This window comes from Macaca thibetana, chromosome 3 (genome assembly GCF_024542745.1).
Source record: "Macaca thibetana thibetana isolate TM-01 chromosome 3, ASM2454274v1, whole genome shotgun sequence".
NCBI classification, from domain to species: Eukaryota; Metazoa; Chordata; class Mammalia; order Primates; family Cercopithecidae; genus Macaca; species Macaca thibetana.
Window position 1 is genome coordinate 112,252,116 of NC_065580.1, and position 23,574 is coordinate 112,275,689.

The 23,574-nt window shown below is 42.1% G+C and overlaps 1 protein-coding gene across 3 annotated transcripts in view; it reads right to left on the bottom strand.

Moving 5' to 3' along the window:
• GLI3 (GLI family zinc finger 3) overlaps window positions 1–23,574 on the bottom strand; it is a 279,496-nt gene that overhangs the window by 10,020 nt on the left and 245,902 nt on the right. For 2 of the 3 annotated variants that reach the window (XM_050785511.1, XM_050785512.1), the window contains 3 exons: window positions 7,616–7,765; window positions 6,574–6,738; window positions 1,297–1,587 (listed from right to left, as the gene is read on the bottom strand). In XM_050785511.1, the coding sequence (XP_050641468.1) occupies window positions 1,297–1,587; window positions 6,574–6,738; window positions 7,616–7,765 (606 nt within the window). The remainder of the gene's footprint in view (window positions 1–1,296; window positions 1,588–6,573; window positions 6,739–7,615; window positions 7,766–23,574) is intronic. The other variant, XM_050785513.1, reaches the window with a different exon arrangement.

Here is a 23,574-nt window from a genome sequence, read left to right on the forward strand (position 1 = left end):
TGTTATTTTTGGCCAGACTTAATGTCATTCTCTAAGACTCTTAAGAGTTCAAAGACAAACTCAGTAAGTCATTAAAACATAGCCTCTCACCCTCCCAATGGTGAGATTGTACATTATTTCCTGCCCACGCGTACTGCTATACAGTGACATCACTCATGAATTCATAGGCTGCCCATCCGGTAGACTGCTCTAATTTTAAGAAAATGCTGACTTTAAGTATAAATCTGTTGGCCTGATCGTTTCCATGCATCTGGGAGTCTCAGCATAAAACTTCTCTCTGGTACACTTCCTTCACAGATTAGAGTGACAGCCCAGAACCCAATATATTTGCACAATTAAATCCATTCTATGCATGGCCAAATGGGCTGAATCTCCTCTACTATCTACTCTTTTAATTTTTCTTGTTGTCTTTGAAATTTTTAGGTGTTTTATAAAGTCACATTCATGAAGCGAAGTCACGAACTGAGGTTTGAAAGAAGCTGAAAGAGTAGCAGAGCCCACATGTCATATTAGTCTCCAAACAGAAAGAGTTGCCTACTGAATCTTTCAGATCCTTCTCTTGTGCTCTGCCTCGCTGGTGCAGGCCCAACGGCAAAAGTGGTCTCCAGTTTACCCAGTCTCTAGACTGGTACTGGAGTGATTTCCTCAAAAAACAGAAACAAAAAAACAAACAAAAAATCTCACCCCTGCTATGCCATTCCCCTCCCACCGCGCTGTGCTCCTCCTCCGCCGCCTTCTCCTCAGCTCTTCCCTCTGCAGTGCTGAACTCCCATCCCATGGCCTCCTCTGCCCCGACTGACTGGCAGCCTGTCCCTCTCTTGAATCCTCCTTACACAGACTTGTGTGTAAGCCCCCATCACACTGCATGGTATTTGTTTTTCAGCCTGTCTATCCCACTGGGCTGTAAACCCCTGAAGAATATGGGCCATGGCTTATTTACCTTGGGGTCACCAGGGCAAAGAAGACAGAAAGCATATTTACAGGAAGAGTCAATGAATGATTTTCGACATCACAGACACGCTGGAGAGACAGACAGTCGTGTCTTTCTTCCTTCCATGGCACAGTGGTATGGTTCTGGGAGTAATTTTAAAAATCAGTTAGGAAACCTAGAAACTCTTTTTCTGAGCTGATCAACTTCAAGTAAGCAATCCAGGTCACTGCCCTCATCGCCTCCTCAGATCAGAGACAGCCTGACACAGTGAGGACCAGGAAGTCCTGTCCCTCTGTGCGCCCTACCTGGCTCTTTTAAATGACCCTGGGCCTGCTGTGAAGTCAGAAGGCGAGTGAATGACATACCATGGGCTTCTCTGCCTTGACGGTTTTCACCTGGAGGCATTCTTCCCGCTTTGAGGTAGTGTTGCTGAGGTCCTGCTGCTCACCGAGGGCTCCCTGAGTGGGCCGGCCGGGCGACCTGGACTGTGAATGGCTGCCGGAATCTCTCGGGGGTGGGGGCCGAGGATGGATGTCCCCACGTTGCTTTTTGGTGACATGAGCCTCTGGGCCATGCACTGTCTTCACGTGTTTCCGGAGGGAGCTTGGGTCTGTGTAACGCTTAGTGCAGCCTGGGATTTTACACACATATGGTTTCTGCCAAATGCCACAAGAATGAGGTAAGAGATTGTTATGAAGGAGATTATGCCCCAGCCCAGAAGTCCTTTATGGTTGCTCATTACATTTTTAATCCTTTCAAAACACTTTCACAAGGCTTCGAGGTGTTCAGATACCTCTAGGAACTAATAGTCTAATAAGGCCATTAGAACACTGTTCTGCCTTGATGTTCTTGGAAGCATTTATACTGGGAGTGAGAAGTATCACGGTGCCATAATAGGCACTCAATAGATATTTGATGATGATGATGATGACGATGACAATGAAGATGGCTTAAAAGATACCCATCATCTAATCAGGAGAAGACTGCACACTTTTCAGAAGAGATTGTGTGACAAAATTTTTTATGGATGCCCTGGTTCTGAGATCGAATATCACTCTGATCTTTTTGAAAATGTGCTATTTATGCATAGGCATAATTTGAAACTGCCGATGGCATCTCCCATGTTAGATGACGCTAAAATGTGCTCTTTTGGGTAGCATTAAAGTGTGGGGATGTTCAGGGCTCAAAATAGCCAGACCCTTTCTGCTCTTCGAAATTGGAAAGCCCTGTTACAGACTGTCCGTGAATCCTCATCATAAACTACAGAGGGCTGACGGATGTTCTGGGGACCAGGATTTCTGGTCTGTTTTCTTCTCCTGGGTGAATTTATAACTAAGGTCTATAAATTATTTCATGCTAATCTCATTTTCTATGTGGGTCAGTGATCAAGCCTAAGGATACAGTCATAAAAAATTATGCGGATGCTTATATAAGCGGATTATTTTCTCAAATCACAGAACTGCTGGCCTTTGGCTCATGACCAACATCGGATTTGTGAGTTTGCTCACTTGACTTAAAATATAATATACGCAAGGATGCTTTCATGAATATATATTTATATCTATGTATAGCAGAGGATGAGCTTTTACGTAAGCAATCGTCATGAAAAGCAGGATTACTATAATGTACCTATTATATTTAAAATGATGCTGTGTCTTGTAGAATGTATGTCTAAAAGATGCTTTTTCACTAAAAGCCCAAGAACAGACTGAGTGCTACCTAAAATGCTGAAATGTCCTAATGCAGTGAAGCAAAGATCCTGAAACTGAGAGGTTTCACCTCCAAACCTGAGATTCCTTTGGGCAGAATTGATTCCCATTAACTATGAATTACATCTATTCAGGAGCTTGTGTGATTTGCAGCATATATATATAATAAGATGAGCACATCAAATTCTATGCATTAGGGACAAAAGACTGGCTCTGACAATTAGTGCCATTACCTTACAGTGTTCTGACACGGGCCCTATGCTTGCTCACAGCATTCCTGTGACAGGTTGTTCCATTAGCAGGCAGACTGGGATATGTGGGGCAGAGGTGTGGAGACCAGAAGGAGAGAGGGAACACAAAGCCTGCATGTTTGGAGAGCTACTCTTCCTATAAATATATGGATGTACATTATGGGTTAGCTTAGAACCAAGGACGCAGCCAATGTGTAATGAGATACAAATGTGTCAGCTCCTGCACTTCCAGAAACAACAGCCCATACAGGTGCATCTGTGCACATGTGCCCTTGTGTGTGAACATACACATTATCTACCCACAAAAGTTCACAAATTCACAAGAAAACAGGTTCAGGAAATGTATCCCTCACAACAACATAACATAAACAAAATATCCCTTCACACAGCTTTTGCCCACAAATTTTGTTGTGATCAGTGACTAAAAATATAATTAAAGGCTAAGATAAATGTTCTCAGACTTACTGAGGTGCAAGATTCTGCAAGCACAAAGTTGCATACAAGATTTAATCATAAGGAATACAAAATCTGATAGGAAAAATAAGAAGATGCAATGATCTATATAATATAAAGTGTGAATGCTATGTAAGGATATAGACAGAGGAGGGATCACTTTTTGGCTGGGATAATCATGGAAGGCATCAGTTACTAAGATTCTATATCTGGGCTTAATGCCCAGCTCATGGGGTTATTGGTAAGTGTTAAATTAGATCATGTACATGAAGTGCTTACCAGGATGCATGGAACGTAGTAAGCACTCAATACACAGAGCTTTTGTTAGGAGTCATTTTACTTGGAATGCCAAAAAGAAGTGTCCTCAGCAAAGGTCCAGTAGCAGAACCACTTCACGCACCTAAGCATGGCAGTCCACAGCACCAGCTTCTGGAATGTTTCATTCATGGTCATGATAGTGAGAGGTGAGGACTAGAGGGGCGAGCTTGGGCCCTGTGAGAACAGACACTTACACAAGCTTAGGGAGTCTCAAGTTTCCTTACAGGAAAGCAGGAGCCATTGCAGCTTTCTAGAAAGGGAGGGTCAACCGAATCAGAGCTCAGGAAACTTGTTTAGTAGTATCTTTGAGGGAAATATGAGCTGTGTGATCTGGAGTAAGAAGTCCTGTCAGAGCTATGGTCGGTCTAGCAGCCCTAAATGAGCAGGACAGCCAGAGGGACAGAGAAGTGCCAGAAATTACTCCCTTCCTGTTCCAGTCCATTATTTTCTTGGCCACACTTAGAACAGCAAAGGGCTTGACACATAATTAGCTATCAGTATTTGTTTAGTGAATAAATGAAGTTGCAAATAAGAGAGGAAATAAATGAAAGCAAATCACTTGATTTTTCTAGGCTTGTGAGATTGCACAAATCTGGATTTCCTGGACAAACTTAACTTAGATGCATCTGAAAATCTCCATCATTCATACACAGGGCCAAAGTCTTGCATATAGAATAGAGAAATATAATTTGTTTGTAAATATGTATGTGGGTAGAATTTTAATTATGTATTTATGATCAAGGTTAATAATTTAAGTAAAATGCTCAAGCGTGGTCAATGACATTACTGCCCAATACATCTTTTATTTTTCAATCTCGTAACAAACACTTAACTCTCACACAACATTGCACTTTTTACCTTGGAGAAGAACACAAGCTCAAGTACACTACAATTAAAGCAAATGGACAGGTACAAATATTTTAGGTCCATAAAAAGACAAAAAGGCTTGGTAATTATCTTTATATGTGTGCATTCCGATCCTAACATACCCACCGTACAAATTTCTCCACGATAATAGGAAAGAACATTGGCCTAACATCTATAGGAACGAATGCCCACTAAATGTCTAGTCAAAATTACACTCAAATCTATGAAATATATGAAATACATTCTAAGTTAAGTCAAAATCCCTTAAAATTTTAAATTGAAATGTAATTCACATGCCATAAAAATAATCCCTTTAAATTGCACAATTCAGTGGCATTTAGTACATTCTAGACATTGTGTAATCATCACCATTACCTAATTCCAGAATATCTTCACCACCCCAACAAAAAAACCTTATACCCATTGGCAATCATTGCTATTCCCTCTCCCCTCTGCTTTTGGCAACCACTAATCTACTTTCTATCTCTATGTTTCTGTCTATTCTAGACTCCCTAAAATTTTGTACAAACTAGTATAATAGATTATATTCCAGCTACTGCGTACTGTAAAAGCATTTTTACATTAAAAAATAGAGATGTGGCATCTTTAAAATGTCTTCAAACAGTTAGAAAATAATGAGATTCCAAATAACTCCAGTTTCCATGATCTTTTCACACAAAAACTTGGTATATATGAACTTACATGTGACAGTTTGTGAGTGAGTGTGCTTTTTACGGTGTGGTTAATCCCTTTAGGGACACTTTTGCTCTGTCAGTTTCAGCTGAAGAAAACATGGTGAGAACCATCTTGACCACCTGAAAGCCAAATGGCCACTGAGCAGAATGGCTCACTTTGTTTCTATCAAGATTGTTTTGGCCCAGCTCTCCATCTGAAAGATCATGAATGAGTTTGACCTGTGCTGGTGAGATCAAATGACAGCCACTCCAAGGTCTCATGTGTGCACAATGTTCCTTCTCTAACACATTCCAAGCAAACTGATGAAACACTGTGGTGCTGAACTATGTCTCATGTTAACAAATTCTAGTTAACTATCCTATTTCCACTCAAAATGCGAGGAGTCCTTTTGTTAATCTTGCGATACATTCAAGAGAAGGTTTCACAGACAAGCCAGAATTTGGGCTAGACCTCCAAGGCCAAGTTGGAGGTCTGTAGGGAGACGCACACTAAAACATAAGCAATGAATTTGGAGTAATTTTCATTCTTATGCCTCTCTACAATTTAGCAGAGATAACTACCTAAAATAACAGTAACACAACAGGAACCACCCGGAAGCTTTACTCAATATGTTTTCTTAAATAACTGCCTAGAAAGTATTCTGGGTTTCTGAGACCATTTTCCAAGATCCTTTGGAATTTAGAGTGTCTGAAAATTGCATTTAGCCAAGGCTGGTTGCTCCGTAAAGATCTTTTTTGATATAATACCATTTGAAGATATCACTTGGAGGAAGCAAATAAAAGTGGATGACTTAGCAGGAAGCTGTCAGCTGTCAACATGCTACTTCTTAATATATCCTTGGGGCTTACGGGGTCATCCTTTGCATGGATTCCTGCTATTTTGGGCAGAGTGACTGGCTCAGATTCCAAGTTAAATGCTCCCACTGTTTGACCAGTAGGTGGCAGTTCAAAACAACATGAAACTAGTAAATTCGCAGGGGTTTTTTTTTTTTTTTTTTTTGTATTTTTTAATAGAGACGGGGTTTCACCGTGTTAGCCAGGATGGTCTCGATCTCCTGACCTCGTGATCCGCCTGTCTCGGCCTCCCAAAGTGCTGGGATTACAGGCTTGAGCCACCGTCGCAGGGGTTTTAAGAAGTTTCCTCTTCATCTCCTATTATTCTCCAAATAAGATCCAGTTTCCAGTCCCACCTAGGAAGCCCAAGCCTTCACCTGCAGGGGTGGAGCCCACTCATGCTGGGAATGGCCAAGGGGAAAACAAAACAGAACACACTGTGCCTTCCATGTGCCTTCTCCGGGATGGTTCTTTTGTTTCCTTATGCAAACTCCGTGCCCACTGAGGATGCTTACCTCATTGGAATGCGTTCTGTTTTGGTGCTTGGCGCGATCAGAGGCATTTGAGAAAGCCTTGTTGCAACCTTCGTGCTCACAGACGTATGGTTTCTCTCCAGTGTGAGATCTCAAGTGTGTTTTCAAGTTTTCTAGTCTCGAGTAGGCCTTTGTGCAACCTTCAAACTAAGGACAACAGGTAAATCTGGATTACTCTGCACAATGGCAACAGCAGCTTATGCCTAACACGCCCTCCAAGTTGATGAAAAACTGACGTTTCAAGGGTCAGCAGCTTTTCAAAACCCAGGAACAAAAAGTCCACTAAACTCTGCATTTATTGGGATTCAGATGTAGCTTGGTGCAGTTCAAGATAAAGAGTTTTCAGTGCCAGTAAAAGTCCTGAAGTTTTTTTTTTTTTAATAGACCCCTCAATGTGGACAATGGGTTTCATTATCTGCTCATTGATCTCCTCAAATTCCCACTGATTTCAGATTCAGCACAAAGTTCATTAATATAGCTTTGTGTCCATACAAAGACATGGAATTTGATCATGTTTGTAAAGGGCCTTTAAGATGTAAAGTACCAGGGCTCAGCGTGCCCAGTGTGCCTTGTGGGCACCTCAGTGAAGAATGCACAGCCTTGCAGCAGCCCCGTCCCACTCCATATGCCTATGCCTGAGGACTCACTAGGAAAGGAAGGGAAAACTTTAAAACCTGGTATAGGGATTAGCTGTTTTAAAAGTCAACTTCAACTCTGTAAGTTGGAAGCTGGCACTTTGCCTTCTGAGCCCCATAGTACCATAAGCTGTTGGGCTGTGGCCAGCAGGGCCACTGGCCCTGTGTTCATTCCCAGTGCCAGCCACCACTGCCCCCCTGCCACTCTGCAGAGCTGCGCTGTCCAACTCAGTCACTCAAACACCCATGCATTTATCACCAGACAATACTCTAGTCCTCTTCTCTTGCCACCCAACCACGCTTCCCCTGAGCTAGCGTCATCAGTTTGCACAGCTCTTATGAATATGGGGAAGGACCCACATGTGCCTGCCGCCCACTTTTGTACTCACAGTGCATTTGTGAGGCTTCTCGCCCGTGTGTCTTCTCATATGCACTACCAACATATACTGGGCTTTGAAGGGTTTCTGCTCTCTTGAGCAGTCCAGCCACCGGCACACAAACTCCTTCTTCTCTCCATGAATATGGTCGTTATTTATATGCTGGGGTTTGGAAAAAGAAAGACAAATCAAATGGAAATGTATTCATCATTTCTGAAGGCAACAGAAGAAAATGCAGAAAATGCCCCAATCTTAAAAATCCTAAAGACCACAAGAATTGTGGTTAAGAATTACCATATTACAGGTTATAAAAATTCTAGTTAGTACACTTCTCAAGTAAATTTGCTTTTGCTAACTGTGTATGCATGCTTCCTAACCAGCGGGAGTGGCAAGACCGGGATGGAGCCTGACATCCCAGGAAATATACCACAGTACATTGGCCATCTGAAGAGTAGGGTTCTATTCCAGGTTTGGGACCAGCTAGTTATGAAATGAGGTGAGCCCCCGTTGACTTTTCCGAACCTCTGTCATTTTTCCTTGCCAAGGCTGGCGATCGAGGCTAAACAACTGCAGAGGTGTTCTCCAGCTCTCACGCGCTAGGCCATGGGTTAGCACCGTGGCTCAGGCTTCAAAAAGGGAGAGCACACAGAAACGCACAATTCCGCAACAAAAATACCAAAAGCACTTGCAAACGAAACTTTAGCTCAGGGTTAGTCAGACTGCTTCCTGAGTAAGAACTGCAGAGAAAAGAATTATACTGAGGAAGAGAACTGTGTGGTCATCAACAAATGAGTTACTCTTTCAGGGCCTTGGTTTTCTTCTTGTAGAAAATAAATGACTGGATTCCCTAGTTGCTAAGGGCCTTTCTACTTCTAAAATTCTATTAATACGGTTTTTAATATAAAGATGAAGTTCCTTGAATTACTTACCAATTCAAGGTTTTAGAATCATTTAATTTCTTGGATTAATTCTAATTGGGAACCATTAGAAACCTATTGCAGCATGAAAGGAAGAGAAGCTTCTTAATTTGAATCAAATTAAGGTCAATTTCAACAGCCTGAGCATACTATTTCAATGTCCACCTATAGACTACTGAAGACATTTGTATTCTAGGTTGATGCTGTTGGTCTTTATTTTCTGGTGATTCTGCATTTTATTTGCCTTAATTTAAGGCTTGTGGGAACACTTTCTCAAGTATACATAGAAATACATCACCAAAAAACTTCGTTCAATAAGAGAAAGCTCCCTTTGGCTCCATGCCTCGCGTAGTAGTGACACAACCTCTCATTACTTTCCTGCTGAGTCCAGGGCTCCTAAAGCGGTGGTTGCTGTGGGTCTGAAGGTGAAGTTCTGCCCTCAGAGTGGGCCTTTCCCAGTTACTCCACTAGATGGCCTACCGCTTTAGGGAAAAAAAAAGTTTTACAAAAAATAAAGTTTTCTGTGCTGTTTCTGGAGTTTAAAACTGGGTGAGGACAGAGAAAAGAAATTGTTGTTCTCTATCTCCTCTCCTTGGAGCAGCTCCCAGGAAAATCTGATGAACAGCAGAGAGTCAGTGGTACAATGCAGCACACGAGGAGACAGCCAGCGTCCCATCAGAAGCTCCAAAATGACACAGAAACGGCAGTGGTGGGGAGCAACCCCACGGCAAACAGATGTGGGTTTCCTATGAAAAGCCAACCAGGCTCCATGTCAGTGTTTCTTAAAAGTTATGATGATGCACACAAGTATAGGAAGAGAACAGATGTTCTGGACAGGGGACAATGCTCAATCCGCAGATGTCTGCTTCTAGTACATCTTTGTAGCCCATACACAAGACCAGGGCTTTCCCAAATGTGTGCTGAAGCCCAGCGTTGGAAACCAAGCTCACATCTTACAGAGGAGTTCTAAGGATTCTCAAACGGGAGAAAAATAAGTGATCACACAAAATCACTCCATAACAGTTGCTCTTGGTTCAGTTTTCCAAGTCATTGGAAATAAAGCTTGGATCCTGGATTAATGCACATGAAAGGGAAGCAAAAAAGGAAGGGAGGGAGGGAGGAAGGAAGCAAGGAAGGCAAGCAGAGAGTGAGGGAGAGAGAAGGAATGGGAAGAATAAGGAAGGAACACAGGAGGGAGAAAGGAAAAGTTAAAATTGGGAAACTGAATTACAATTTGTGCTGAGCCAACTGCTTAAGGCTGGATCCATGTCTTATTAGTTCCCTGTTCTCTCTCGTGCTTTTATGAGGACGTGCTGGGTGCCACTCACACCAGGCACTGTGCTGGGGAACATGACAGAAACGATTCTTGCCCCCAAGGAATTAAGTCTATCAGAGGGAAACCGGTCATGGTTTGAATTACTATACAATTATGGTTGTGATGGGCATTATGTAGGGAAATAACAGAGTTTTATAAAAACATGTAATGGGATCCTAAGTCAGTGTGCAGCATCAGGAATCAGGGTCCGCTTCTCCAATGAAGCAGCATTTAGAGCAGGACCTGAAGGATGAGTAGACATACCAAGTGTGCAGGGAAGGATGGGGTGGGAGAATGGGACACTACAGCAGACCGATGACACAGACGTACCTGCAGAAGAACAGAGCCTAGCGCCTTTGAGGAACAGGGTGAGGGCCACGCATGGCAGCAGAGAACTGGCCGATGAGAGATTGCCACTGCTTGGCATGGCGAGAAGCATGAGTTTTCTGTGGGTCAAGTGGACATCCGTGAGGTAGGTAAGCTTGGGCTAGCTTGCCAGGGCTCACCTAAAATGCTATGTGCTCAGTAACGTCTCCAGCAGTGAGGATGTGGGAAATACCCCTGCGTAAAAACTCACATACACCCCAGGGAAAAGCCAGGCCTGCATGTCTGCCCCTGAGGAGGAGGGCATCAGGGAAACCTGGTGCTACTCAAGGAAGCAGGGGTGGCTAAGAGGGAGGTGCCAACAGTGGCCAGCAAAGAGACTCTCATCTCTTCCTTTCCTGTCTCATCCAACACGCTGGAGGAGCTGGACCCTAGAAAGAAAGGGAAGGCGTCTCCTGGAGGCACTCCCAGGCCCCGGCTCCTTTAGATGAGGTGGCAAAGGGAGGGCAAACAGCCTGCCAGTTCCCTTGAGGCCTGTGCCTCGCTGCTGACAGGGAAGGGAAGGCTCTGGATTGGACCTGACATTGGAGGTTTAAATTGGACACTTTAATAATCCAAAGTGACTGGGAAGGTGTAGACTCTGCCTACAATGGTGTTGAGGGACTCCAGCACTGAGCAGAGAAGGGAGAACTGGCAACCAGCGGAGGAGGGCAGTGCCTGGAAAAATCCCAATCATTTCGTATTTACACCGCGCCCAGCTTCTTCTACCTTTGCTACTGAGACAATGTGTGGAAATTTGAGTGGTGGGAAATCCCACGCCAGTCAGCAAGCATGAACACCCTAGTGTTTTCCTCATGTGGGGAGGGGTGAGGGGAACTTATGCTGGGCCCTTAAAGCAACCTCATTTTCAGTAAGGTTAGCATCTTGGGAATGTTCCCTTTCCACTCCCTTAGACCTGAGTCCCAACTAATATGTTTTTGCAATTTTCTGGAACTGCTCTTAAGTTCAAACTTGCATTGAGACCACAGTTATTTTTCTTTAAATGAAATTCTACACCTAGGAGCGTGGGGAACCAAGTCAATCTTCCTCTTCTTCACTACCTAAATGCTGCACAGAGGATGTAATCAATTGCTATAAGGAAAAAGGGAGGCATCTTGCTGCCTATTTAAGTAGTTCAAATGTATTTTAAGCTTAACATATTTCCTAGCACTAGATTTCAAGTGAAAATTAAAATTCTAAGAACTCACAGATTTCACATGTGCATGTGTTCTAAATATTTACTTTCCTTTAAAAAGCTGCATTGGGCCAGGCATGGTGGCTCACACCTGTAATCCCAATATTTTGGGAGGCTGAGTCAGGAGGATCACTTGAGGCCAAGAGCTCTAAGACCAGCCTGGGCAACATAGAGAGACCCCATCTTTAAAAAAAAAAAATCAGGGTGTGGTGGCATGGGCTTGTAGTCTCAGCCACTTGGGAGGCTGAGGCAGGAGGGTCACTTGAGTCCAGGTTAAGGTGGTAGTGAGCCAGGACTACACTACTGCATGCACTCCAGCCTGGAAGAGCAAGACCTTCTCTCAAAAAAAAAAAAAAAAAAAAAAAAAAAAAATACATTGCCCTCTGCAGCGAGTGTTCATCTGAGGGCCTATATCACGGTAGGCAGAGCGCTGGAGGGCAGTGGAGGATGCATTCCAGACCAATTTCTGATGAGTTGTGTACCTTTGACAGACCAATTCACCTATTTGGACCTTACTTTTCTCATCTGTAAAATTAGAGCAATGAATTAGATCAGGTGTTGGCAAACATTTTCTGTAAAAGCTAGATAGTAAATATTTTAGAGACTTTACGGCGCTGTAAGCAGCCACAGACAACATTTAAATGAATGGGTTATCTGTTCATTTATGGATGTGGAAAACTTTCATGTGTCATGAAATATTATTTGACCTTTTTTTCAACTTTTAAAGAGTATAAAAACCATTATTAGCTCATAGACTGCACAGAAACAAGCAGCAGGATTTGGCCTATGGGCCACTGACTGCTAACCCCCAAACTGGATGAGCTCTGTTTCCTTCTCATACTAATATCTGACAGGTGAGCCCTCAAGCCTGAGAATGCAAAGTTAGAAGGAGGTATGTTCTAGTGCCAGAGAACAGAAAAGGCAGTAGGAAGGACTGAAAATCAGGATCCTGCACTATAAAAGGTACCCCAAGGAAGGGAGGGCTATACATTAGGCCAAACTTCACTGTTTGTATCATATTCCTAGGACTAAGTAAAAAAACACATTCTTTTTCTCACCAAAATCCAAGGTAGATAAGAAAAGTGATAGGCAATGAATTCTTAACATTCAGTGGATGAACTGACCCTGTATGAAGCTGGCCTGAAATTCAATGGGCACCAGTTTATTTGTGGTTTCACTGAAAATTTGACTTCCCAGCAGTGAAAATGTTAATCAAATATATAAATAATTTAATTGGAGGGAAAATAATGCATGATTAAATTCCAAACTAATCCAACACATAGACATGCAATTTGCCAGAGGCCCGAGAGTCAGAAAGAGATAGATGGTGTAAATTACAATGTGGCATGCCAACTCTCCCGGCACGGCCACTCTGAACTCTCCCTGTCTGAATAAACAGGGCCAGGACATGAGGACCAGGCAATTTCCCCAGAAAAGCCAAGTCTCGACACTGAGCTTCCCAGTGGGTCCGTGTCTTCAGTTTTCCAATCGGGGCTGCAAGCATTAGCCTTAGGGAACTGGTGACTGAGGAAGTGAACACCTCACGAGCCCATAGCAAACCAACAAAGTGATGTTTTTTTAACTGTCGTTGAATGGGAGCAAAATGAGCCAAGACAGTATTTCTTCCACTGTTTCTTCCACTCCTTTGGGGCTCTGGGAGCCCACAGAATGGTGGGAGAAATCACAAGCCGGTTTAGCAATCAAGGAGGCAGCAGGTGCTTCTTTCTTTTAAGGGAGTTTCTTTGGGAAGCCGAGCCCTGGATGTCCACCAAGGAGGCTTGGAGAGCTACAGGAAGAAACGGGAAAGTGAAGCTTTTCTTTCACTAGCAGCAAAATAGATGCCACAATGGACTTCACTGAGCTAATCAGGGTCCTTTCTTCTCACTTTGTTATTTCACTATTAGCTCAGAGCAGGCAGTTTTCCCTCGGTCTGCTCCTAACCCTCCAGATGAAAGCATGCATGCAGTCCATGGCTCGCAGCTCTCCAAATAAAGCCGCCATTCACCCAGCTCATGAGGCTGGGAAGTACACTTCTGCTTTCCTTCAGTCTCCTCTCCACCAATTCCCACTTAGAAACACAGTTCTCTGGATCGATAAGTGTCCTCCCTTCTAAGTGACTTCTTCAGAATGCTACCACATGACTCAAATGTGTGTGTACAAGATCTGCACATCCCCATTCAAACCCTGCCCGAGGGAATCACTAATCCATAGATACACACCTGGCTGCCTCAAAAGTCTGTCCACTCTTTACATCAGCCAGTTTCTTAACATCAAGAAGGTAAATTCCACGGTTGTAATAAAAATATTACCTTTAAGCACCGCTAAAAACAGTGGAGGGGGGAAATGCAAAGCTTCAGGCTCAACCTTCACCAATTTCCAGACAGCTCCCCTGTGCATGTATGTTTCACGCCAGTCTTTCTGTCAGTATCTAATATTTCTCAAATTCCACAGAACTGCTTTACCAATTTAAAAGGGTTTCTACAAAGTACGTTGCCAAGTTCATCACAGCACAAGCTACATGTAAAAGCAAAATATATGGTCACAGTTTTCAAATATATATGATCTCTCTCACATACACACAAATACCCATGTGCACACACAGGTGGTGTTATGGCCTTCATAGAAAATAGAATAAGGGCTTAGAAAGCAGTGTGTTCCATATATAAACATCTAAGAAAACGGAACAGCCTTTCCGGCTGGCAGTTCACTGAGTTCACTGGTGAGTCACTGGTGGAAGGCTGGGCACACTTGCTCCACCCCCAGTTGTATTTCCAATTCATGCCTTTGCTACATTTCTCTCTCTTGAACCATTAAGAGGCCACCATTTGTTGTGGTGACTGTATTTTAAAAAGGCAGAAAATAAAACTTAAACACTCTCTTCTCAGAACGTCAAACTGGAAATGTTTGATAGTTTCAAAATCTTTTTATGTTACTCTACCAGGTTAGCTTATAAATGCAGCTTGAGTTAATTAATACACTGAACAGGATTCAATAATTCGAAACTTCTATGGGATTTGCTGGGAAAAGATATTAAGACAGCCTTCTACTTTGACATAAGATGGGATATAAAGAAGTAAACAATTTCAAGTAAGCTCAATTTTCAGTGTTTCTTGACTTTATGCTATAAGCCTATTACTCTTTAGGTAGTAGTCCAGAAATATTTCTGAAAAGAAAAAAAAATGGGAAAATAATTTAGAATCTATTAAATATAATTTACATTAAAACTGATTTGCGAGAAATGCTTTGCCTAAAAGAAAACTTTCCACAAGAATCTCTCAAACCTTTCTGCCTGAAATAAGGTCTATACCTTCCAGTTTTGTGTATGACTTGATAAATATAACATTTTTGAAAGTTTCACAACTGTCATGATGTGGATTATATTGGGGATACCTTGTAATTGGATTCCTAAAGGATTCACTAGGCAGACACAGAAAAAAACATGAATCACAGACTATCAGGACTGAAATAGGCCTTATATCTCAATATGCACTTTAATTTTAGATACATAAAATAATTTAAATTGTTTTGGTGGCACCCATCAATCTTCCTTCCTAACAGATTATTTAAAAACCTGAAACAGCCTGCTGTGGGAGGGATCTCCCTGAGACTTCACAAAATGCCTGTTTCAATTCAAACTGGTTAATAAAAATATCAAGGCATCTTTCAGTTTCTGACATAACTATAAAATTATACCAGAAAATACCAAGAGGGCTCAAGACTTTGGGTACAAACCAGCATTCTCTTTATAAAAATAAAGCAATTTCTTATTTCTGATTTGTGAATATTAAGAATTAGGATGAGATAAAAAATATGCTTTTTGGTTAAAAATGAATAAATAAATGGACTTCTTCCTGGCTGCTATTTGAATCCTGCTTTTAGGTACAAATGTGTAACAAAATTATTTTTTCTTATGTGTAAGAAAGGCAAAGTTCTTTAACAAGGTAAATGTTTTATATTAACAAAGAGCTTTATAATGTTGGATTTGGATGTGGTCCCCACCCCACCCCATCACCTCCCCAGAACCCCCAAGGACAGCTGGACTAGATTTCACTGCAGCAGAACACTATCATTTCATATTTAAAAACAAAAGTCTATAAAAAGGAATGAAATACATATACATGTTACAACATGGTTGAACTTTGACAGCATGCTAAATGAAAGAAGCCAGTCAAAAAAAGAGATAAATACTACATGATTCCATTTATATGAGTATCTAGAATAGGTAAATCTATATATAAAAAATGTGGGTGAATGGATAAATTGGGGATGACAGCAAAAGGGTATGGGTTTTCTTTGTAGGGAAATGTTCTAAAATTCATTGTGGTATTGGTTGCACAGCTTTGAGAATATATCAAAACATACGAATTGCTGTGTATTTTAAATGGATGAATTACATGGTAGATAAATTATATCTCAATAAAGATATTACCCGCCCCCTCACCCCACACCTCCAAAGAAAAACTCACAAAAGTATACTTGGTGATGAAGTCTAGTACCAGGAAATTGTGGGAGAATAGGAAGAAGGTTGAAGGAACAGCCAGGTAGAATGGAATCTGACTTCCCCAAAGCTACACCTCTCCTTCAGACTGACTGCGGTAGGGCTCGGCAAGTGTTTTTCCACCGAAGCACAAGACTGCGTCTTAATCACAACTTCTGCTACAACATACACAGACACACACACAGACACACACACACACACAGATGGGTTGAGTCAAAGTGGAACATATTTTATTTTTTTGAGACAGAGTGAGACAGAGTCTTGCTCTGTTGCCCAGGCTGGAGTGCAGTGGCACGATCTCGGCTCACTGCAACCTCCACCTCCCGGGTTCAAGCGATTCTCCTGCCTCAGCCTCCAGAGCAACTGGGACTACAGGCATGCGCCACCACGCCCAGCTAATTTTTGCATTTTTAGTAGAGACAGGGTTTCACCATATTGGCCAGGCTGGTCTCCAGCTCCTGACCTTGTGATCCACCTGCCTCAGCCTCAAAGTACTGGGATTACAGGCGTGAGCCACTGCACCCAGCTTGGAACATATTTTTAGGATACACTATTTCCCGGTGGGTTTCATACTGGCCTCAGTCAACAACCTGGGAACCTCACATAAATGACAACTTCTCTGTATTCCCCTCTCCTCATCGTCCAAGTTGTACAGATGAGTGGAAAGATGGAGAAACCTGAACTTTGTGCAGAGTTGTTAACAACAAAACCAAAAAACATCATACACTAACATCAGTTCAAGTATGCAAAATAGTGCATGATTTGAAAAAGCAGATAGTTTCTAATCCATGATATACTCTAAAATTTACTAAAGATGCATGAAAAATGGACCCACTGTTAATTCAGAATCTCTATCTTTTCAGGTTTGCTGTTACCTTGGATTATATAATAATTAGATATAAATGTAAAATTTGTGATACAATTTATCTAGCTGACTCTCCACCCTACCCTAAGGAATGCACATGTCACAGGCTCAAACTCATATAAATAGAATCACAGGACTGACTTACTATTTAGGTGACCTAAAAACTGAAGGAAATGTGAGTTTTTGAGAAGAGTTTCTAAGAAGTAAATATTCATAATATTGATTGATGTTATTTATATTATTTAGGTCAAAATGAAGCATCCTCATTCTTGAAAGTGCCTTAAGGGCCCTGCTATGGTCTGAATGTGTCCCCCTCTGAAATCCATACGTTGAAACTTAATCACTAGTGTAGGTGTATTAAGAGGTGGGGCCTTGGCCAGGCACGGTGGCTCATGCCTGTAATCCCAGCACTTTAGGAGGCCGAGGCAGATGGATCACCTGAGGTCAGGAGTTTGAGACTAGCCTGGCCAACACGGTGAAATCCTGTTTCTACTAAAAATACAAAAAATTAGCCGGGCATTGTGGCAGGTGCCTGTAATCCCAGCTACTCGGGAGGCTGAGGCAGGAGAATCACTTGAACCTGGGAGGCGGAGGTTGCAGTGAGCTGAGATCACACCATTGCACTCCAGCCTGGGCAACAAGGGTGAAACTCCATCTCAAAAAAAAAAAAAAAAAAAAAAAAAAAAAAAAAAAGAGGTGGGGCCTTAAGGAGATGATTGAGTCAAGAGGGCGGAGCCTTCATGAATGGGATTAGTGACCTTACAAAGGGGCTGGAGGGAGCCCTCTCCCTTTCTGTGTGAGGACACAGCCAGAGGCTCCAGTTATTAGGCATAGAATGAGCCCTCACCAGACACTGAATCTGCTGATGTCTTGACCTTAGATTTCCCAGCTTCCAGAAAGTGAGAAATCAAGTTCTATTAGTTATAAATTACCCAGCGTTAAGATATTTTGTTTTTGCAACAGAACAGACTAAGACAGGCCCCTAATTCCTTCTAGAAACCATAAAAGTGCTCCTTCTCTTAAAATTTTGTTTTCTGAATTCTAAGTTATTTTACTAAAATGAAAATGTAACTGTTCTCGCTTAAGAGGCTTCTCTTACCATGTAATAAGGTGCGTTTTGTTAAAGAGCTTCTCAGAGTTTCTTTCCTGGAGTGGCCTGTATTTAAGTCCCATTGCGATTTTACGTGGAGATGTAAAGTGACGTCTGCAAGCCATTCTAAGACCCTGTGCACATCGTTTCTACAAGTTATTGGGCAGATTTAATGTTTTACCATATCCTTTTAAATATCAACTTTGTTTCAGCCAAATGACAACAAAACCAGTAAATTTCTTTTAAGCAAATTGATTAGGGGCTTAATTACCAAAAAGAAAGATACAAAGAGTTAAGCAAGTAAGGATTCAGTAGTATCTATTCTAGAGATAATTAAAAAAAAACTATTAAACACAGATAGGCAAAATTATTTTAACTGTGTAATCATGGAACAAAATTATTTGGAAAACCATTCTCCAAAGAGGCACCTTCTATTTCATCTCTGCAATGAACAAATCCAGCAAACATGGTAAGAGCCAAGGTTTCTGATTTGAGCTCTAGCCCCAAAGGAGGTGCAGTTAAATCCCAATTTCCTGTTCCACAACTGGCTCCTAGATGAGGAAAATAGAAAGGCCAGAGGAGTTAAGAAAGGGGCTATAAATGCAACCTCTCCGAAGGATCAAATGAATTCGTCACTCATATGCATGGATCATTCCTACAAGTCTAGCATATGGAGAAAGCATTACCATCCATTGCAATTGCATTTATCTCCAAGTTAAGGATTTCAGAAGCCAGACTGTATCCCAGAGCATGAAAATTCCCTCACCTATGGGCATGGTTTTCTGCCAGATTCAGAAAAGAGAGTTAATGGATAGTTTCTCTCTATACTAACAGCAATTTTACTATTCAACCTGTTGTCAAAATAATGCTTATTTTGGGCTGGGTGGAGTGGCTCACACCTGTAATCCCAATACTTTGAGAGGCTGAGGCGGGAGGATTGCTTGAGCCCAGGAGTTCAACACCAGCCTGAGCAATATAGTATGACCTCATTTCTACCAAAAAATAAAAATAAAAATTAGCACATGCCTGTAGTCCCAGCTACCTGAGAGGTTGTAGTGAGCTGAGATTGTGCCACTGCACTCCAGCCTGGGTGACAGAGCAAGAACCCTGTCTCCAAATAAAAAGAAAACATAATGCTTATTTTGCCATTAAAACTTTGAAAGGTAGGACGAATAGGTAATTTTAGGGCGCTTAATGCTTGCTTACACACACACACACACACACACACACACACACACACACACACACACACACACAAAGATGACTATCCCTAAGAAGAACAGAGAAGATTTAATTTTTAGTCTCCCTGATTATAAAGGTAGACACAAACTTTTCCTGTTGGAAAAATCAAGCTACTAGGAGTACCATTATCTAGAGGTACATAAAATGTTAGCCTTTACTTCCTAATTTGTATGATTTCAGCAATCCACATGAAGCCCACGCATATAGGTATTACTCTAGTAAAGGATCTGAACATGCAGCGTGATTCTGAGAAAATTCAAAAGTTAAAAACAATAAAAACTGTAAATGAAAAATGAGATCCAACTTTGAATGGGCGGTCTCTGTCCTCAATGCCCTACGAAAGCAACCATACTTCCTCCACATCACCGAAGTCTGATTCAGAACATGAGAACAATTAGCTCTTGAACTGGCATTCAAGTTTAGAAATTCTGATATAATTTTCATCACTAAAATATAGGTTAAAATAGTCACAGATACAATAAAATGTATTTGGATTTCAAGTGGATTTGGAGAAAGTATTTTTAATATTGAGAGAAAAGTTGACAATTTGTTTTAGTGGAATCCTTTGAAGATGGGAGGCAGAGAAGTGTTTCTGGTACCAGCCACAGTCCGAACTACAACCATGGTCATGGCTCTCCTTGAAGGCCTTCTGCTCGTCACATTGCTAAGGTAGGGTCTTACATAGTAAGTGCTAGAAGAACTTTCCATTGGCAGTTAAAAATAGATTAAGTGTATGTGTGTGTGTGTGTGTGTGTGTGTGTCTGTGTCTGTGTGTGTAGAGACGGATGGTGACTGCTGATCACAGAAGCACAGGCACCTCTCAAGAACTACTGGAAGAAAGGAAGGAGGCAGGCAAGTAGGCAAAACTATCCATTTGGAAATCTGCCTACAGTCCCTGCTGAGCTGACTCATTCATTCACTATTCACTCAAAGCTTATTTATGATATGACAGTTACTGTGCTAAACACTGAAAAGGCAAGACAGAATAAGACATGTCCATTGGATCTTATCCAAGGCCGTCTGCAGGAATGCAGAAACGAATACTGTCTAAAAATTAGCCTTCAATGCACAGACGCATTTGCTTGGCAATTAAAAGTAAGCTACTCAGAAGAATGCATGATTCTTTTCCTTCTCTCATGTTCCCCACATCATAGAAAACTAGCAGGCCCATTGCCCAGGGCTTTTCCAGGTTTGTCCTACCAAACCAAGGTGGAAAGCAAGCCCCTCTGCTTCGGCATGCTTTTCAACCTGTAGAAGTATCAACTCTTACCATTTTTCAATCAACTCTTATTCACAAGCCACCCTGGTGTGCAGTACCTCTCTTAACACCTCAACCCCTTATTAACAGTACATCTAAGTATATAAAAGCAAAATCTCCATACACACAATATGAATATCCACTACGTGTTCTATACCTACATTGTAATTTTCTTTAGCTTGCTAGTAGAAGGCATAGAGTTTAGAGAAAGAGCATAGACCCAGACATTAAGCTATAGGGATTAATTCATTTGTGTGCCATGGGCAAAGCATATATGAGACATAGGCATTGTGCCTGAGTCTCAATAAGGTGAATGGGAAACAATGGGAAAGGCACTAATAAACTAGTGAAGAAGGGAAGGTTTCATAAACAGGGTAACTGAGCTGAACTCAGAAGGAAGAAAGGGAGGCTGACACAGGAAAAAGTGAATTGAGGAAGAAAGGAAGAGAGATAGAGAGGCCCAGTGTTAAGAAAAAAAACACAATGTGTTGGAAAATGATGCCAAGTGTAGGGCTGGGGAATGTGTGTGCGTGTGTGTGCATATGTGTGTGTATGCATGCGTACACGTGCACATGCTGGTGAGTGGCTATAGGATGCGTGCTGCAGAGGCAGCCTGGGGAAAAATTATAAGGGGTGTTGAGTGCCCTAAGGCAACCAGATCCCACGCAACCAAGAGCAGGTTTTAAGCAGGGCAATGATCAGATTTGTGCTTATAAAAGGTAACTCTAGCAGCATCACAGAGGCACTAAGCAAAGACTGGGCAATGAACCCATCTAGGAGTTGCTATAATCATCCAAGAGAGCTGTGACCTTGAACGAGAGCAGTAGCCAGGAGGATGAATGGTAAGGGGCTAGATGTGAAAGACACTATGGAATAATTTGTGGGTGATGACTTAGAGAGAGGAGTAATAGGTGATACCGAAGTCTCCAGCTTGAAAGATCTGAGACAGTAACAGCATTGGAGGGCCAAGAGATTTGGTGACAATTACCCTTCTGTGTGGAACATATCACAGTGGAGATGCCTCCAGGACATCTCTGGTAGAAAGATTCCACAGAGAAGACAATCCTGGACATAAAGATTTGAGAATCTAAGAAAGACTGCAGCTGATGGAGGAGTGTGGGCCCCTTCCTCACCCCATGTTATCTTTGGTAAACTAAAAAACACCTACACAGTATTTTAAAGATTTCACAAAGCCCAATTTGAAAACCCCTGACCAATGGAGATTGTACAGAGGATGAAAAAGGAAGAAACTGAAAACAATGAGGAGACCAGTGTTTTAAGAGATAGGGAAACAAAAAAAGAAACTAGAGGAGAAAACAAAGGACACAGAAAATGGCAGGGGACAGGGCACGTCATCATGTGGGGTGTCTTTGGAGGACCGCAACAGAAGAAATTAAGGTAAGGAAGTGTTAAGTTCTTTGCCAGTGGTAGCTTGCCAGCTCCAGTAAATTTGGGGGGATCGAACAGGAAAGACAGAAAATGTCTAGCAATATGCTGGAGTGTGGGCTTACGCAGGAAAACTGGTTCATTTGAAATTCCTGTGCTGTATAAGGGGCTAAGGAGTTGCAAACAGAAATCAATATAGCACTTGAGTTTTAAGCTGTTTGTTGTTTTGAACCTTTTGTTTCTCCCATGCTGCCAGCCAAAGTCAGTTCTGTGCAACAGCCTTTCATCAAGGAGGCTTGCTGGAAAAGTGAGACTGTGACCTCACCTCAGAATGCAGATGAGTGGTCACCAGAAGTGAGCTGGATGTGGACAAACTGTCCTGCAAGAAAAAAGGTGGAGTGAGAGGAAACCTGAGGACCACACTGACCTGGAGGCACACCTGACCACCCCTGGAACAAGGGAGACAGAGCAGAGCCAGGGCCTTAGAGGAAAATGCCCTCCAGAGGCTGGCAATGTAGAGATCCACAGCTGGAAACATGTGGTCACGTCTAGGATGGGGTCACTGAGCCAAGATGACTTGACCTCCTGCAGTCCTTCTTCAAATGCCACCTCCTTACAGAGACTCATCGCCCCACTCGATCCTGGTCCTGATGACCCCACTTACTGTCCAACCTCCCCACCCTTGAACTCTCCACGCCCTACCCTGCTGCTCTCCCTTTTTTCCCGTGGCCCTTATCACTTCCAGCACACTATAATTTACTGACTGACATTGTTTAATATTTATTGTCTGCCCCGCCCACTAGAATGTGAATTCCACACAGTCAGGGATTTTTATCAGTTTTGTTCAATGATATGTTCCAAGTGCCTGGAACAATGCCCAGCCTATAGTAGGAACTCAGTAAATACTTGCTGGAGGAATGTGTTATTAGGAATGTGTTATTGAAAACAACAAGCTTTGGAGCCAATGCGGTCCCAGGCCTCAGTATACTCCCAATCAGCTGCCTGCCTTAGATCTGTGCTTTGAGAATCAGAAGCCACAGGAAACGGAAGCAATTTCCTGTGATTGCTCTATTCCCCACAATCTGATAAACCTCAGCATCACAGATGCCTGTAGGGTCCACCAAGGAGGGCCTCCTTTCAGATGACAATTTTAGACTGGGGTTCTGAGTTAGTCATGACATAATTCAGAGTTATCTTAGTTGGTTCCTGTTTGTTATAAATGAAAATAATTTTAAAATTTATTTTTGCCCACCATGACATTGTTGACATTAACTGTGGGGTAAGGGTTCTGGCATTTAAATGGCAACCTTAACTCTCAATGTTATGTCCCACTGGCTGTAGAAAAAAATAATCTGATGCTTTATCGCAGGTTTCTCTTGAAATAATTCATTAAAGCATCAGATGAAGCAGGAAAAAAAAACAACTTATCCTTGACAAGATTAAGCTACACTCGATCTCACTGGAATTTGGGCCCCTAGCTATTGTTTTTGTGGAGAGTTTGCACAGAGGTTTCTTCCCAATGCAGTGCTGTTAATGAACAGACAACTAAAGGGCATATTTCCTCCTTAATCTGCTTGTGGAAATCTCATTAATTGAATGGAAATTTTGCCCCCTACCATGACTAATGTGTTTGAAGAGTCAAGAAAGGGAAGTAAGATTGGTCCTACAGAGTTTTCATTGGAGAAATAAAGAAGGCACTTTACCTAGAAACACAGGTTTAAACTTGGCAGTTTAAAATAAATAAATAAGGGTGTGTGTGTGCAAAATTCTGTGGTCCTTCCAAAGGGGAACTGGGAAGAAAGCCTGCCTTGTGCTAAGCACCATTCTTCACATGGTGAAATC